The sequence below is a fragment of the Cloeon dipterum genome, chromosome X (genome assembly GCF_949628265.1).
Source record: "Cloeon dipterum chromosome X, ieCloDipt1.1, whole genome shotgun sequence".
NCBI classification, from domain to species: domain Eukaryota; kingdom Metazoa; phylum Arthropoda; class Insecta; order Ephemeroptera; family Baetidae; genus Cloeon; species Cloeon dipterum.
In genome coordinates this window covers 20,564,787-20,580,942 of record NC_088790.1, presented here as the reverse complement: position 1 = coordinate 20,580,942, position 16,156 = coordinate 20,564,787, and the positions used below count along the sequence as shown (strand labels likewise).

At 39.4% G+C, this 16,156-nt stretch overlaps 3 protein-coding genes across 7 annotated transcripts; 2 read left to right on the top strand and 1 right to left on the bottom strand.

Annotated features, from left to right (window-relative positions):
• Nucleotides 1–1,567: 1,567 nt before the first annotated feature.
• On the top strand, nucleotides 1,568–4,587 carry LOC135946261 (retinol dehydrogenase 14). Of its 2 annotated transcripts, none has more exons than XM_065494404.1 (8): nucleotides 1,568–1,710; nucleotides 2,635–2,807; nucleotides 3,380–3,472; nucleotides 3,538–3,777; nucleotides 3,836–4,018; nucleotides 4,073–4,182; nucleotides 4,244–4,333; nucleotides 4,384–4,587. In XM_065494404.1, the coding sequence occupies exons 2-8, from the start codon at nucleotides 2,645–2,647 to the stop codon at nucleotides 4,486–4,488; spliced, it is 984 nt and encodes a 327-aa protein (XP_065350476.1). In that variant the 5' UTR covers nucleotides 1,568–1,710; nucleotides 2,635–2,644; the 3' UTR covers nucleotides 4,489–4,587. The 2 variants fall into 2 exon arrangements, with proteins under 2 accessions (XP_065350476.1, XP_065350477.1); XM_065494405.1 differs by having other exon boundaries at nucleotides 1,580–1,710; nucleotides 2,638–2,807.
• Nucleotides 4,573–7,063, bottom strand: Idh3b (isocitrate dehydrogenase [NAD] subunit beta, mitochondrial). Its single transcript, XM_065494403.1, has 7 exons — nucleotides 6,912–7,063; nucleotides 6,643–6,711; nucleotides 6,270–6,371; nucleotides 5,897–6,220; nucleotides 5,276–5,650; nucleotides 5,063–5,218; nucleotides 4,573–4,885 (listed from the first exon to the last, which is right to left on the bottom strand). The coding sequence occupies exons 1-7, from the start codon at nucleotides 6,984–6,986 to the stop codon at nucleotides 4,811–4,813; spliced, it is 1,176 nt and encodes a 391-aa protein (XP_065350475.1). The 5' UTR covers nucleotides 6,987–7,063; the 3' UTR covers nucleotides 4,573–4,810.
• A 233-nt stretch (nucleotides 7,064–7,296) lies between these two features.
• DCTN1-p150 (dynactin subunit 1) lies at nucleotides 7,297–15,134 on the top strand. Of its 4 annotated transcripts, none has more exons than XM_065493262.1 (25): nucleotides 7,297–7,477; nucleotides 7,681–7,863; nucleotides 7,922–8,049; nucleotides 8,316–8,336; nucleotides 8,472–8,531; nucleotides 9,036–9,141; nucleotides 9,193–9,358; nucleotides 9,416–9,660; nucleotides 9,712–9,899; nucleotides 10,715–10,853; nucleotides 10,906–11,129; nucleotides 11,363–11,540; nucleotides 11,591–11,723; nucleotides 11,782–11,975; nucleotides 12,082–12,405; nucleotides 12,654–12,888; nucleotides 12,949–13,139; nucleotides 13,191–13,292; nucleotides 13,347–13,472; nucleotides 13,526–13,709; nucleotides 13,762–13,943; nucleotides 14,316–14,390; nucleotides 14,451–14,606; nucleotides 14,660–14,749; nucleotides 14,807–15,134. In XM_065493262.1, exons 2-25 carry the CDS (start codon nucleotides 7,693–7,695, stop codon nucleotides 14,951–14,953), a joined length of 3,765 nt encoding a protein of 1,254 aa, XP_065349334.1. In that variant the 5' UTR covers nucleotides 7,297–7,477; nucleotides 7,681–7,692; the 3' UTR covers nucleotides 14,954–15,134. The 4 variants fall into 4 exon arrangements, with proteins under 4 accessions (XP_065349334.1, XP_065349333.1, XP_065349335.1 ...); XM_065493261.1 differs by having other exon boundaries at nucleotides 7,298–7,477; nucleotides 7,667–7,863; XM_065493263.1 differs by lacking the exon at nucleotides 8,316–8,336 and having other exon boundaries at nucleotides 7,298–7,477; nucleotides 7,667–7,863.
• Nucleotides 15,135–16,156: the final 1,022 nt, after the last annotated feature.

Below are 16,156 nucleotides of genomic sequence, written 5' to 3'. Positions count from 1 at the left end.
ATTCCTCTGTTATTTACTTTTGACTTTTCTCGTGGTACTACGCCCTATAGCTTTCAATCCCTTTTTATCAAGATTTGAAAATTAAAATATCGTACACTTCTTGCTCACTTACACTCCTCGTTATTCCCTAACTAATTGTAAGAATCGTAAGAATAATAAACCGAAAAGTGTTAGCGGTGGCTGAATCTTGTAAAAAATGTTTTCCTTAAAAAATAAAAATAATAAATCCATGTCTCTTAAAATGTTTGAAAATTTTATTTAAATATTTTTTTATTTTGCTGCTTCAGAAAGGCATCCATTTTATTTTCAATTTTATATTCAATTTGTAAGAAGCTACTGTCAACAAACGTCCAATTCCAAATCATTTCGAATTTATTCGGTTCCAAGACCGTGTCTAGGCAACCTGCACCGCTGAGATGCAACGCGGGCAGAGGACATTCTTCTTTGCAGGCGTCTAAAAAAAATGTATTTTTGGAAGTGTTTCCTATTAGGTTGGCCAGATGGCCTGTAAGCGTAAGCTGGCCTGGATTCCTTTTTATCGGCTTAATGCGCTGACAGATTTGGGCTTGGAGCTTTATTAAAAATCTAATTTAGATTTGATCCTTTTAAAATTTCGTTTCAACTTCCAGCGCCAGAGAGAAATTTGAGAAAATTAAATTTGTAAAAATCTGTAACATAAAAATTTAGATAAGACATCAGATAAAATAATTCCGCCATTATCTCATTTTGACAATATCGTTTTCTTTTTTTTAAATTGTTTTATACGTAAAATATATTGCTGTCCTACGTTTTAATTTATTTTCAAAATTATTCATTTTACTTGACCTGATTAAGGAAGATACTGTCCTGGTCCCGGCAAAATTGCGCAACGTTCAACAAACACCCAAATTTTCATTGTCGAATTGATTGTTGACCTTTTCTTGCAACAAGGAAATTCGCGTTTGGTTGTTGAAAGTTACGCAATTGTGCCGGGACCAGGACGATACCATAGTTCGTATCGTAGAGATGATTTCTCATTTGGCAATTTAAACTTTTAGGTAATGGAAGATAAATGATACACACCATTCAAGAAAATTAAGTTGGTATGGAATTAACTTAAATCCTTAAATCCAAGATATTATAAAAGCTTGGAAATTTTTCCGCCATCTTCCATGATGAAATAATGGAGCGCAAAAACCATTCCAAGAATTATTTATATGCTTTCTAATTTCTGAGTGAGCTTGGCAAAAGAAAATCGACGACGCGACAATATGAGTGGCAAAAGACGGAAGGGACAGAAGCTAATTTATTGGAAATAGCAGATGAATAGCTTCTTATTTCACGAAGCAAAAATACTCATCTTCCAGAAATGATATAATGGTTGCAGGTTATGGTCAAGTGCGATAAGCCAGACCCAATTAAGAGTGGGGGGTCGTTGACCGGCATTATACTTGCAGCTGAAATTTTTTATGGCTCATTGTAAAAAGCGCCGAGTTAAAGAACCGAATTTCCTCTCCTCTGCCAGTCTGACGACTGAGAGTCGACGCGAAAAGGCACGAGACGATACCACGAGCGGGGCATTCACATTCACAGCACAGCACAACGCCGCGCCGCATTGCATTTCTACTCACGCCGACCAGACCAGAGGCAGAGGCAGCCAGACGGCCACTTTTCTCTCCTGCTGCTTGCTACTTCCAAGCCTCTCGCACTTTCTTTTCTTCACTCCGCCAGGTAGGTGCCGTTCCTGCAGGTTGAATTTAATATTCGTTTGATAGGCCTTTTTGGCTCTGCGGCTAGAGAGCTGCTCTTGGGAGAAATTGGTTTCGTTTTCTACTCGGATTTCTCTCGCGCTTTATTCAATGATTTTGTTGAAAATGTATAGCTTTTCATGCTGCGATTTCGCGGCTTTGATTTCTTATTGGAACGCTGTTAAGTATCAGATTTAAAAAGTAATTTACTAATTTATTTATCAAATATAATTTGGTTGATTCCCTCTAACCCTAAAATAATTAGGCTCACAATTTAAGAAGTGTGCTAAATATTTCAAGAAATACTAAAAATGTTACATCCGGCTACATCCATATACACAATATTTAAAATTATTAAGACTTTGGGGTACCGTGACTGCCTCTATAGTTTATAAATTTAAAAATTATTACTGTTTTCCACCGGGCTACTTCTCGCCAGTTCTTACGAAAATCCTATTTACAAAAATGGGCGACGAAAACTCTAATTTCACGGTGAAAATTAATAGTATAATTTTATTAAAGCTTCTAAAAATTAAATAAGGCTGTGCATATATAATAATATCTGGTTAAATAAAAAATAAAACAGCGCTTCGTTTTAATGAGAGTTTAACATATTATGTTGAAAATTATCACTGTAATATAAAAACCACAAGTCATTCGTTAAGCGCATCACATTGTTAACTCACTGAATTTCAATAATTACTGTGCGTCTGTTTGAACGTGAGCAAAAGCATAAGTTAAACAAAATAGCATAATTTGTGCAGAGTCAGCCTTTTGAAGTGGAATGACTAATGCTTATTTCCTCGCTACTCAAAGGAAATACACCTGCTGAGTTTAGTGTTTCTTATGTGCTGAAGTTTTGTATGGAATCGTAATTTCCTCGCAATTTTAATTTCAACATTTGCAGCAGGAGTGAGATGTTGTTTGAGTGCTGCTGGCTCAACTTGCTGGCTGCCGTTGCGGCTGCTGCCTTCGCACTTGTGGCTTTGATCGTAATCTACGCCAAAATCACTTGCGGCGTGTGCAAGAGCACCAAAAACATGAAGGGCAAAACAGTCATCATTACTGGAGCCACTTCCGGTAGGAAACAAAATTAATTTATTGTTGGTCATTTAAAGCCTCTCTTGGCGTTTTCCTTGTGTAAATGACACTGCGCAGTTAAATTTGGAATTGTAGTGAATTTCCAATTCAATTTTTCCCATCAGATATTAGGATTTTAGAAAACTATGATTTCTATTAAAATACAATAAATAATTTTGCAAAACTTATAATTTGTTAAAAAAAAATTGAAAATCCATAAAAAATGATTAAAATGTCAAGTTTGTTTTTAAGCTACACCCTATAAAACTGATCTAGATAAAAATTTTATTTTGTGTTTCAAATACCTGGAAATTCATAAAATTATTTGTCAGTCGTCTGTTTGTGCATGTCTCAAATGCTCCCAAAAATTTATATTTTGTAACAAGTTTAGTGAAAGCTTCAATCTGTATGCAATGAACGCATTCGCAAGAATTAGTGCATTGTCGTTTTTAGCCATTTTTCTCATTTGATATGAGCATGAAGATGGTTCAAGTTCAAATATTTAAAAACAATTTAAACAATTTCATTTTAATGAAGCTATGTTTTAAGCGATTTTTATATTATATCCTCAGGTATTGGTAAGGAGACAGCCAGAGATTTGGCTAAGCGTGGAGCTCGACTGATTCTGGCTTGCCGCACAGTCAGCGCAGCCGAGGAGGTCAAAGGTTAGTTTTATAATTACATGCAACCTAAGAGATTGTATAATGAAACCATTCGCTTATGATTTCAGCCGAAATCAGCAATGAGACCGGCAACAAGGACATCGAAGTTCGCCATCTCGATTTGGGCTCATTCGAGTCAGTGCGGGAGTTCTGCAAAGGCATCTTGGCCAGCGAGAAACAGCTGGACGTGCTGGTCCACAATGCTGGGTGCGCTGACACGTTCAACAAAAAGGTATCTCCAGACGGCATCGAACTCACCCTGGCTACAAACCATTACGGACCCTTCCTGATGACTCACCTGCTTATTGGTAAAAAATAGACTATTCAGAAAGATAGGATGTGAAAATTATTTGTGATTCCCAATAGATTTGCTTAAGAAGTCTCGCCCCAGCCGAATCGTGGTGGTTGCTTCCAGTTTGTATGTGATTAAGCGCCTGACCTTGGACGAGGCCAATTTGGTGGATGGACTGCCAGCTCTCATGTACTACAGGTCTAAATTTGCCAACATCGCCTTCACCCTTGAGCTTGCTCGCAAACTTGAAGGAACAGGTTCTAATTTCAATAAATATACTCAAAATATATCGTTAATAAATTTTGGTGCAGGAGTGACAGTTAATTGTCTTCACCCTGGTTTGGTTGACACTGGCATCTGGAGAAATGTACCATTCCCTATGAATCTGGGTCTCAAACTACTCATCAAAGGATTCTTTAAGGTGTGTTCAACGTTTACAAAATTAAACCGTGCATTTTACATGAATCAATTTAAAATTTTAGACTCCTAAGGAAGGTGCTCAAACTACCATCTACTTGGCAACTTCCGAAGAGGTTGAAGGAGTTTCTGGCAAATATTTCTCCGACTGCAAGGTAAAGCATGATGCGTTATTTCTTCATCTTTTTCTAATGCAGTTCTTTAGGAGAGCTCTCTGAATGCAACTGTGCAAGACCCAGACTTTGGCAAGAAGTTCTGGGAAATCAGCGAAACAATGGTCAAACTGACTGCAGATGATCCAAAAATATGATTGCTCTCTTTGAGTTCATTAAATTTGCAGCTATATATTTTTTATACACATTCTATTTACAGCTAAAATCAATTAATAAATACATTTAACTGCCAAACAGCAACAGCCTTTTATTTATAGATAACAAGTTCATTCGTACTAACATATCAGGGGACTAGAGTTGAATGGCTTAAAATAAAAAAATTTGCAACTTAACTGTAGAATACTTTCTTCGGTTGTTCGAGCGCCTGGCAAGACACTTCTTTTGACTTAGAAATTTCCTTAGTACCAACAATCATTGACTACTTATTATTGTGGATTAGTGTTTTGAGTTGAGACAGTCCTATTTCAAGTTGTTGATGATCGCAAAGGTGAATTCATTGGTTGTCGATTGACCTCCCAAATCCTTGGTGCGCACCTGAAAACAAAAATCAAAGTAACTTGTTAGCTAGGATAAATTTTCTTATGCAAAGTTGCAAAACAACTCAAGAGGCTAACTAAAAAAATTAATTGTTTGCACTTGCTCTAGCAAGAAAATTATTAAAGGAAGATAAGTATTTCTGTAAAAGAAATACTTTCGATGGGAAAAACGTACCTTTCCAGCCTTAAGTACCCGATCAACAGCACCTCGAATCATGTCTCCGTAATACTGCAGGTTGACATGGTTCAGCATTTTGGTTCCACACAGCAGCATCGCGGTGGGATTGGCCACGTTCTTGCCCACAGCCTCAGAGAAGGTGTGCCTCGCACCCTAAAAAGCATTCTGTGTGTTAGCCCCTTTTTAGGAGCAACTGTTTAGCATACTCACAGGCTCAAAGACGACGCACTTAGAGCTGTAGGAGGCGCCAGCCACGACACCAGCTCCGCCAACCAGACCGGCCGCCAGGTTATCAATGATGTTGCCATAGAGGTTTGGCATAACGCACACGTCAAACTGCCTTGGGTTGGACACCATCTGCATGGTGCAGTTGTCTACGATCATCGACTCAAATTTGATTTTGGGGTACAGCTTGGCAATTTCCTGGCAACTCCTCAGAAAGAGGCCGTCACCCAGCTTCATGATGTTGGCCTTGTGCACCACTGTCACCTTCTTTCGGTTGTTCTTGGTAGCGTAGTCAAAGGCAAACTTTGCGATTCTGGCAGAGTTGCGCTGGGTCACGATTTTCAAGCACTCCACGACACCCTAGAATAATAGTTTGTTTTCTTTGGTATATTGTTACATAAGATCTGTAAATACAAAATTTGAAAGCCTGGCTTAGTCTGAATTCAACTTTAGCTTTTGGAACAAAATCCTTTTCAGGTTTTTTACTAAGATTTTTTTACAACCCTTTTCATTTTTTAATAATTAATTGTATTATTTTGACTTAACCTACTAAATTTTTATCTGTATCAAAAAACATACAAGCGCAGTGATCCTTTTTTCTCTTACCTTAACAGTCTCGTGCTCCAAGGCTGAATACTCTCCCTCAATCTGCTCTCGAATGATGACGGTGTCAATGTTCGTGTGCCTGCTCTTGACACCCGGCAGCGACCGAACGTGGACAACGTTGGCAAACAGATCAAGCTCTCTGCGCAGCTTCATATTCAGGGTCTGCAGTTCGCCAGTGCGGCTGTAGTCAGGTGTGGAGAGGATGCCCTTAAGGCAGATGCCGTTCTTGCGGATTGAGGCGGCCACGTCCTCCAGAGGGGCGCTCATCAGCTGGTTCACTTCGCTGAAGAAGAACTGCTCAAAGTCGATGGGAACTCCTGCAGCCTGAAATAATATTTTTATTGCTGTTTGTCTTGTGGATCACAGAGCTCACCTTGAAGACTTCAGTCATGGAGTACATGAGCTCAGGTCCAACGCCATCGCCAGGAATCAAGGTGCATTTTGTGCGAGACTTCGGCTTCGACACTGGTGCTTGCTGAAAAGTAAAAAAAAAAATCATTTTAATCCATAATGTACAAGGTATAGGGTAAATTCGAATATAAAAATTGTAAAACGATTACACACAAAGGAAAGCCTAAACTCAAGATTTTCTTTTATTTTATATAATTACATAGAGATACTCTTACCGTGTCCTGCGAGTGTTGAAAAGTGCGTGCATGATATAAATTTAGGTGCAACATTAGTTTTACGTAAGACACACCGACCATTTATTCAAAATTAAGCATGTGACATGCATTTGTACTTACGATGGAATTTTCGTTGGGGGCTGAGCCGTGAAGACACCTTGCATGGTGACTCGGAAGGCTGAGGGTGCCCTAGTGAAAAAAAAATATAATACATACGATGCAAAAAAAACCTATTCGTTCTGAGCGACAAAGCAAACGCGATTTTGCCAGGTTTTGCGTTCACCTAGGTCTAATTTTAGGCGTAGCGTAAATAATATATTTATTTTCTCTCCAGGAAGAAATGCTATAAAAGAAATTTTGGGTCAGGAAGAGAGGAATTTCAGTTTTACCCGGGCGACCAAGTTGAAAAAGTTCTTCCCTAGTGCAGCCATTGAGCCGAAGTGACCAGCTGGGTCAGTACACATGCGCAACACAAAGGAGATAAAAAATTGGCTGATTTTCTATTTGACCGGTTTAATGGGATGATTAAAATGGCAAAATCCTTATTTTCCGCTTCGCTCTGCCTGATTCCGATCCAGTTTAAGCTTTAAAAATAAGTATATTAGATGTATAGTGATTAAAAATTAGAGCAGTTTTATTTGACAACCATAACCACGCTTAAATTAATTTGGAAAAAGATTTTGTACCGGTTTCCAGAAAATTGGAGCGAGGGCGCACCTGGGGCGCACAACATATGGGCGTGGGCGTAACAACTTCGGTCTTTAGTCAGTCGACGAGTCGTCCCGTTTCATCGAGAATCTCGTTGATGTGGATTATTGAAATCAAAATAATCGTTCAAATTTCAAGAAATTTTTATTGAGCTAACTAGATAAATTCTGATCCCTCAAGGGAATGGAATTTTGACATTAATGCACTTGTGTGGCTGCACGACGTGTTGAAGCAGGCGCAATTTTAGGTGTGTTTGCGTTCCTTTTTTTTTATAAAATATCAAAATATCGAAATAATAGACGTAGCTTAAACTTTCAAAGCTAGAATGTGGCATTCCGACTATCTTATGCAACTCAGGACCTTGTTATAGCATAATTCAAAATATTATATAAATTAAATTAATTTAAGTTCGGTAATGCTTTATGTTTTTTTACAGCATCGCGATTTTAGGTTCACTGCAAAATGTCGAACCCGAAAGTTGGACAGCGGGTCGAAGTGACCGGCAAGGAGGCCAAAGGGACAGTAGCATTCGTCGGAAGCACCCTGTTTGCTCCAGGAAAATGGGTGGGTGTGGTGCTGGACAGCCCAAAGGGCAAGAACAACGGCAGCGTCCAGGGGAAGCAGTACTTCCAGGTATATATTGATGACCCCAAAAATTTATTTACCACTCATTGAAACTTTCCATCTTCAGTGCGAGGAAAATTACGGCATGTTTGTCAGGCCTGCGCAGCTGACCTACCTGGACGAAGCAGGACAGTCGATGGAGGGCTCCTCAGGAGGCTCTCCGTCGTCCACCACACCCACTGGTCGAACGAGCAGGTTTGTTTAGGAGGTCTTTCAGACTTCAACACGTATTAACATGTATTTGAGCCACCTCAGGAGGATCATTTAAATTGACCCTGCAGGTGCAGGATTAATCTATTTAACCGTTTCTACTTGGAGTGATTTGTTTTCAAAATTAATTTCGACTGCATGATGTTGACTTTGCATGAGTTTTGTGTGCAATTTGTAACCACTTGTGAATTTTAATCTTTGTCTCTAAATTGTTTTTCCTCCTTCTCCTGTATGAATGGTGCTCTCAAAAGGAAAAGACCCGAGCCCACCAGGTATTTTCAGTTCCTTAACTTACAAGTTGACTCATAATTTACTCATACTAAAACATTTGAACTTATTTTAATAATAACGAAAGTCTTTTTGCACTTATAACAATCTACTGAAAGTGTACACTTATCTTTTGCAAGTGTATCACGGAAATCATCTTTGACAACCTCCACTCAGGCTCGGAAAACTGACCAGATGAGGTAACATACATTACCAATCCACAGACACATCTCTAACTAACACAAACCTAATTTAGACAAGACGCATACTACCAAATTTGCATTTATTATTTTTGTGTGCACCTGTAGCTAGTGAAAATGGATCTGTCAGTGGCGTTTCCCGTGCATGTCCATTGAAGTGGAGTATATTCAAGAATTATCAACATTTTATCTGTCCTTGTCCAGTGACCTGAATATTTGTTTCCACAAATTTGTGTCTCAATTCCCAATAATTATTTTGAGTTATAAACTTAACTGGCCACTTTGTCAGCTAAAAGAGGATATTTCTATTAATTCTGCTAGCAAGCCATTATTACTCTCTAAAATCTATAGATGCAGCTTGAAAGGAATATTATCATCAATGTTTAGTTCCAATTTCCACCAGTTAAAGTTAAGCTTTTGGTTTGGCGAATTGGGTTCTGAATACGCTCTACTCTGTTGACAGATTATTTTTACATTCTTTTATGACGGTTGATTTTTTCACAGACTGCCTGTGCCTGGAATCAAGCTTGAATCTAAAGATGAAGGTCCTTCCATCACTCCTTTAAAGGAAACTCCATCCGAGACTGTAAAAAGAGCATCATTTGTTGAGGTAAAATATATAGGCGTCCCTTTGGAAATATTTCAAACATTTTTCACGCAGACGGGGTTTGTGGAGAATCTGAAACCACAGTTTACTCCCGGGCAAGTGCTCTCTCCCAGCATCTCCAGCATCAGCTTTCAGTCAGAGGACAAACCATCCAGTGCTGAGGTTGTTCAACTCAAGAATGAAATAAAGGACCTTAATGAGAAGCTAGAGACTTTGAAAGGTAGGCATATATTAACAGATTTATCTGAATCGGTCTTAAAACTTATATATCTTTTAGTCAAGCGCGGACAGGACAAGGAAAAATTGAAAGAATTTGACAAAGTGCGGCTGCAGCTGGAGCAAATGGTTGAGTTCAAGTCTCGTATCATGGAGTCTCAGGCTCAGCTGCAGAAGGACCTCCAGAGGGCTAGGCAGGAGGCCCGTGAGGCAATTGAAGCCAAAGAGAGACATGCTGAGGAAATGTCTGATTTGGCGGAAACCGTCGAAATGGCAACATTGGACAAGGAAATGGCTGAAGAAAAGGTGAGAACTGAGAACTCTCTCTTATACAGTGCTTAAAGTTTCTCTTCAAAGGCTGAAAGTTTGCAACAAGAGTTAGAACATTGCAACGAGAAATTGGAAATGGCATTGATGGATTTGGAGCTGTTGAAAGCTGAGATGAACACTGAAAACAACGAGCAGATGGAGAAAAGCGCACCAGCATCCCTGGAAATGAAGCAACTCATGCAGCAGAATGCCAAACTGAAGGAAACTCTAGTGAGGTGAGCATGGCTACAAGAATTGCTTTTTTGATCAGTTCATCTCTTTCGAGATGGGTGACCCCCTGATAACAAACAACTCGCGAAATCTCCGCGTTCCAATAACCTTGCGAATGAATAACATTTGTGCATGGGCCACATTGGAGGAAGCCACTAAAGGACCAGCTATTGCCCCCGCACTGGGGTCTTTGATTTAAACGCTTTTTGCAATCATCTCAAGTTCTACTGTTTACAAATAATTCAAAATAAAAAAAAGAGCTTTTTGGCTCGCATCATTGAGACATTCCTATAGTGTCGCGGTTGTGCGAGATATATCAAGAGTTTGTGGGATCTGTTCCTGCTGGCTGGCCATTGTCAGAGATGACAAAATGGTAGTTAGTGTCTATTTGACTCCAAATTTCTCATGTAGTTATCAGCGAGGCAGGGAGGTGCACCAGTGCCAACACGCCAATAATTGCTGATTTACCAACTTTCTAGCAAGCTCAGGACAAAATAAATGTCTCGCGTTTAAATTGGTAGAACTTAAAGAAGGAATGGGGCCCAAGCTCCTCTGTAGCCAATCGAGCCTAATGTTCGGTGATGATATATTGGGACCGGGTGAGCTCATAGCCCAAGGGAAGTGCTGAGCAAAGGTTATATTAAAAAATCTCAACTAGTCTTTAATACTCTCTGATTGTACTTTTTATTAATGAAAACGATTGTATCTTTCACTGTAAGAGGGTCTCATTAGAGATTACTGCAAATCATCCCTTTTAATCAAAAAATATTAAATATCCATAATGCTTTTCTTTTCTAACTTCCCAATGTATTTTTCTCAGGTTGCGAGACTTGTCTGCTCATGAAAAACATGAATTCAGCAAAATGCAGAAGGAATTGGAAATGAGACGCTCTGAAATCCAGGAGCTCAGCCGCACTAAGGAAAAGCTGAGTGCCAGAGTGGAGGAAATGGAGCAACAGGTACGTTTCCTGATTATTTTTAAACCTTGATACCACCCTAATTTCATCAAAGGTGAGCGAGCTCCAGGAGCAAGTGGACGCGGCCTTGGGCGCTGAGGAAATGGTTGAGGCGCTGACCTCAAAGAATCTGAACCTAGAGGAGAAGGTCATGGAGCTTGAAGAGACGGTTGCTGACCTTGAGGCGCTGGCCGACATGAATGAACAGCTGCAGGAAGGCACCAAGGAGATGGAACTGGAGTTGCGAGAGGAGCTCGACATGGCTCTCATGGCCCAAAGGTAAATTCTATTTTTTATCTCTCAATTACCAAAACCCACATGTCTACTCTTATCTCTTTCATTTAACACTGTGCATGTGTCACATATTAAAATGGCTAATTTTTTAATATTTAAAACAAAAATGATATTTTATGGCTCCTTTAAATAAAGACACTTTCAAAAAATTAAAACAATATCAATTTTAAATCAGCTGTAAATTGTTGTAAAATAACTTAATGTTTTTGATTGACCAGGGAGGCGCAACACGAGGTTGAGGCCCTGCACGAGACCCTCTCTGACCGAGATATGACCATTACAAAGTTCAGAGACTTGGTGCAGAGGTTGCAGGAACAGATCCACCAGTTGCAGACCTCGGTTGAGAGAGAAGCCTCAAAACCAATGGCGTCCGTAACTGATATGATGGACTTCAAGGTAATTACTCATATTTTAACACAACCTTTCCTCATCAAAATTTTAAATAGAAAATGATCGCCGACTCGAAGGCTCACACGAAGGCCATTGACCTGGAGTTGAGGAGAATAGACGTCCAGCAAGCCAACCAGCACGTCCACTTCCTCACTTCTTTCATGCCAGACAGTTTCATGGCAAGAGGAAGTATGTTTTCATCAGCTGTCTCAATTTAATTGCTAAATTATGCTCTTCCATGGCACAGGTGACAACGACGCAATTCTGTTGTTGCTTTTGTTGCCTCGTCTCCTTTGCAAGACGGAAATTCTGATCAAGAAAAGTAGAGACATCTTCCCCACCTTGACAGCTGTTATCGACTCTAATTTGGTACTGCAAGGTCACCAGGTGGCTCAGTACTCATTCAGATCCAGACTTTCCTTCTGGCTCTCTTACATGCAGGTAAGAAATTTTCCGATTTTTAATTTTTCTTAAACAAACGTTAATTTAAATAGTAAAAAACAAAAATTAAACCATTAAAATAATTTGCTTTTATTTGCCTTTTCAGAGTGTTCTTCAGCAGCTGCAGAACTGCGTTCAGAATTGCGCGCCGGACGTGCTGTTGCGAATCGGCTTGCTGTACCTTGATTTGGCCGCGCAGGAGAAAACGATCGATAACCTGCTGGAGCTGTTGCGCAAGGACCAGCTAGACGAAAATGTGCCTCTCGACGGCCTGGAGAAGTGTGTTGGCGTGCTGCAAGGTACGCTGGCAAACCATCTGCCCGATTTTGCGCCAGAACCGTCGCTTCTGCTCCGTGAGTGCTGCCGCGCCTTGCAGGCTGCTGCCGATGGACTTTTCACAGACTCCTCTGCTGTTTTGGCGATTTTAACGGTAATTATATTTGTTATTAATTGCAAAAGGCATTTGAACAAGCTTCTAAGATGACATCGTGTTATTTATCAAGGTTTGCAAATACCTGCATTTAACCACACAAAAACTTATTGCAATATGATAAAACTTATCTTATTTTCAAGTTATTTGTTGAACTTTTTTAGCATTTTGCTGAACAATTACATTTGGAAAAAAATCTAGAATGCCTCTAAGTAAATAAAAAATCTTACTTAATAATGTTACTCAAGGCAAAGGAGGGCAAAGTTGGCCTGCTCATGAAGGACATCACGACTGTGAGTGACCTTTTACGCCAACAACTGAAGCTGACGAGAAGACGCTTGCCCACCGATGGCTATGTTGTCAGCCCCAAGGTGGCCACGCACTCCGATCCTGTGCAACAGTGTCTCAAGCTGGCCGCCAAGCTGTTGCTCGCGTTCAACGAGACATCCAAAAATTTAACCCACCTCTGCTCGGCTTCAGAGGGTAATAATTAATTTATTTCTCTTTGTAATATTAATTTTAATTTTTGGTATAATTGACCAGGCTCGGGATTAAACGAGGAAAAGGCGATGGAGGTCTTCACCGCCGCGGTGGATCGCATTTTTGACGCCGAGGACAAGGGATCTGTTGAGTGTGTCAAGGCCACGATTGAAACCCTCAAAAATAGAGTCAATAGCCTCTCCTTGGCTGCTCAAGAAACTGAATTTGACCTTGAGCCAAAGAAGGATACCAAGGTAAGATAGTTTTTTTCATTTTCAGTGATTTCCTAACATTTTCGATCAAAGGTGACTCCTCCTATTTCACTTCGGGCGCAAGTGGTGAAGAAGGAGCTTGAGGAGACCAAGATTTTGAAGCAGAAGCTGGAGACCAGAGAGACAGATATCAAGGTAAAACTATTTTAATCAAGAAGAATAAAACTAATATATTATTTATGGGAGCAGGAAATGAAGAAGGTGATGAAGATGAAGCAGGAGGAATTGAGCGAGATGGTGATAAGAAAAGACTTAGCTGAGAGCAAGCTCGGCAATGTGCACAAAGATTATGCTTTGAGCCTTGAAAAGCTTCAGGTAATTTACTGGTACAAAACATGAAGCATGTGTTATATTTTCCCCTCTTGCAGCGCAAATATGACGACAGCCAAATACTCCTCAGGAGGAAGGAGAAGGAGTTTGAGGAAACCATGGACCACCTGCAGGCTGACATCGACTCCTTGGAAACTGAGCGGGGAGAATTGAAGGAGAAGCTCAAGAGCATTTCCAAGAAGGCGCTTATAGAAGGGATGGCCAGAAGCAGCGCGGCTGGAGGTACAATCAAATCGCACTTGTTAAACCGAGATAATATAAAACTTGGATGCAGCTTCAATGGCGACCACCCCAAGCTCCTCTGGACCAAGCCTGCCTGTGTCTGTGACTGATTCGCCTCTTCTGCTGCATGAAATCAGGAGTCTTAGGGAGGCACTCAGAGTGTCCCAGCTGCAAATCGGTGCTCTCAGGGCTGAGCAGACCCGCACTATTCTCGCGAACCTTCCTCCTCTCAGTGTAAGTGCATACTTCTAATTTTTGTCATATTTAAATTTCATTTAAATTGTTATATCCACATTAAAATTTGGGAAGTGTCAACAGACTGTCTAGACCAAAAATATAAATTAAATGTTGCCTTCCATTCCTTGTCAACTGCCTATTCAAGTAGCCTTTCTAAAATCAATTAATAATTAGATTCATCGCATATGGATTATTTTTCAAAGTATAAAAATCCTTTTTGAAATAAAATTGTGCAATCATCAATAAAATGTCATTTTTTTGTTTTGTCTATGAGAATTGAATTCAGAATTTTGTTATCTTGATTCCACCATTATTCTTTAAATAATTGTGTCATCAGTTACAATAATTGATTATTTTATCCTTTCTTAGGTGATCAAGAAGCCCACCGAAGTTGAGCCCAGCATACTGACCGAGTTGTCAAAGAGGGCCAACAAACTGCACAAAGTAAGTTCGCTTCCTCTTAAGGTGTGTGTTGTAATTAGACCAATATTTTTCACCTTGTAGGACTTGATCGATTACTACCTGAGTGCCAGAGTAGTCGACCTGAGCAATAGAAAGCCGGGAGAGAGGCCGTTGCTGGAGAAGAACTCGCCCGCGTACCAGCTCGCCGAAAGGAAGCGAAAAGAGCAGCAGCTAAACCAGGAATACCAATCCCTCAAAGTAATGTCAAGCAGGTTGATCTTGTCCCTATTATTATCATTTCTCTTCTACAGTCTGCCGTTCACGAAGAATTGATGAAGCGAAAACCAGGGGCCAAGGCTGAGTCCTCTTTCTCCACTTTCCCTTCAGTAGAGCTGAGCAAGGTAGGTTGCTGTTTTGTCCCCCTTCCTTCAACTGATGTTGATTTTTTCCGATTTTAGGCCATGAAGGAGTTGGACGCTGTGGTTGTTGGCCGCCTTAAATTTGGAGCAGCTGCAAACACTGCTCCCATTCCTCTTCTTGTCGACTTGGATGGACTCAAAAAGATCCACAGCGCTGTGGCCCCTTACGGTCTTGTAGGAGCGTAGACGGATGTGATTCGTTTCCAGGCTTCATTTCTTTATTAATTTATTGTTTACATTAATTATTGCCCACTGAAAACTGAACGTTATGCACGACTTTAACATTATGGTTTTGTTCAATTCCTATAATTATGGATTGATATTTGTACGCAGCTTATTATTAAAATATAGATATAATAATCTAAAATCCTTTGAATTTTTTAATTCACCCTATAGATTGAGAAAAATTTACTTTTCAAAACCAGCGAAAAAAAGGTACCGATAGGAATTTTTCACATATAATATTACGTTGTACGGGTTATTAGTTGGGTAGGCATGCTCACGCTCACCCCAGACAACGTGGTGTGCGCAACTCATTTCCTGGCTTGCGAGGAGACAGAAACTTACATCTATCATCAGTTCACCATTTTTGCTTCTTCTCAACTATTAATTAATGATTTTATTAAACGCATAATATGCTTGCAACACTTTTAAACCTACACAATTTGTCAATTTTTACATATTTTTTAAGCTTCCCTCAGTCAATTTTCTCGCCGTTCACGTTTGAATATGATATTCTTCTCAACTATTATTGTCATTAAATAATGGAGAAGAATTGTAGGCCTCGTGCGTTTAGTAAAAATTTCTATAAAATGAGGAATTAGGCCATTAAATATGTATCAATGGCGTATCGTAATTTTAATATTCTACCATCTAAGTTATTTGTTATTTTTTAGTTTAAAGTCAATATTTGGAAGTCTACAATTTTATATTCTCTTTTTTTTAAAATTAAAACATGACGTCAAAGGAAAATAATAACACTAATTATTAGCGTTCTTTGAGGCCCCCAGTCTCAAATCACTATAAATGTAAATTTTTTCAGATTTTTCTGTTTCAAAGAATGTCGTTTTTAAAAATTTTAAGTGGTGCAAAACTTAAATGAATGAAGTGCAATTCATAATGGGTAAAGAAAAGAAAAGAATTCTGAAACTTGACGAAGCCAAGTATAAGTAAATTTTATTATTTAATTAAATGAGGCAAAAATTGTAATCTGTTTTGCTTGAGTCATAATATAGCTTTATTTATGTAATATTTTTAGTGAAGATATAGAGGTTGAAATAGTCAAGACCAATGAATTCTATGAAGAATTTTGTTGATGGAATCGTTTACAGAAGAATTTCGATCGGGCACTAGTCAAACGTCAGAACTAAAATTGTTTTTACAAATAAT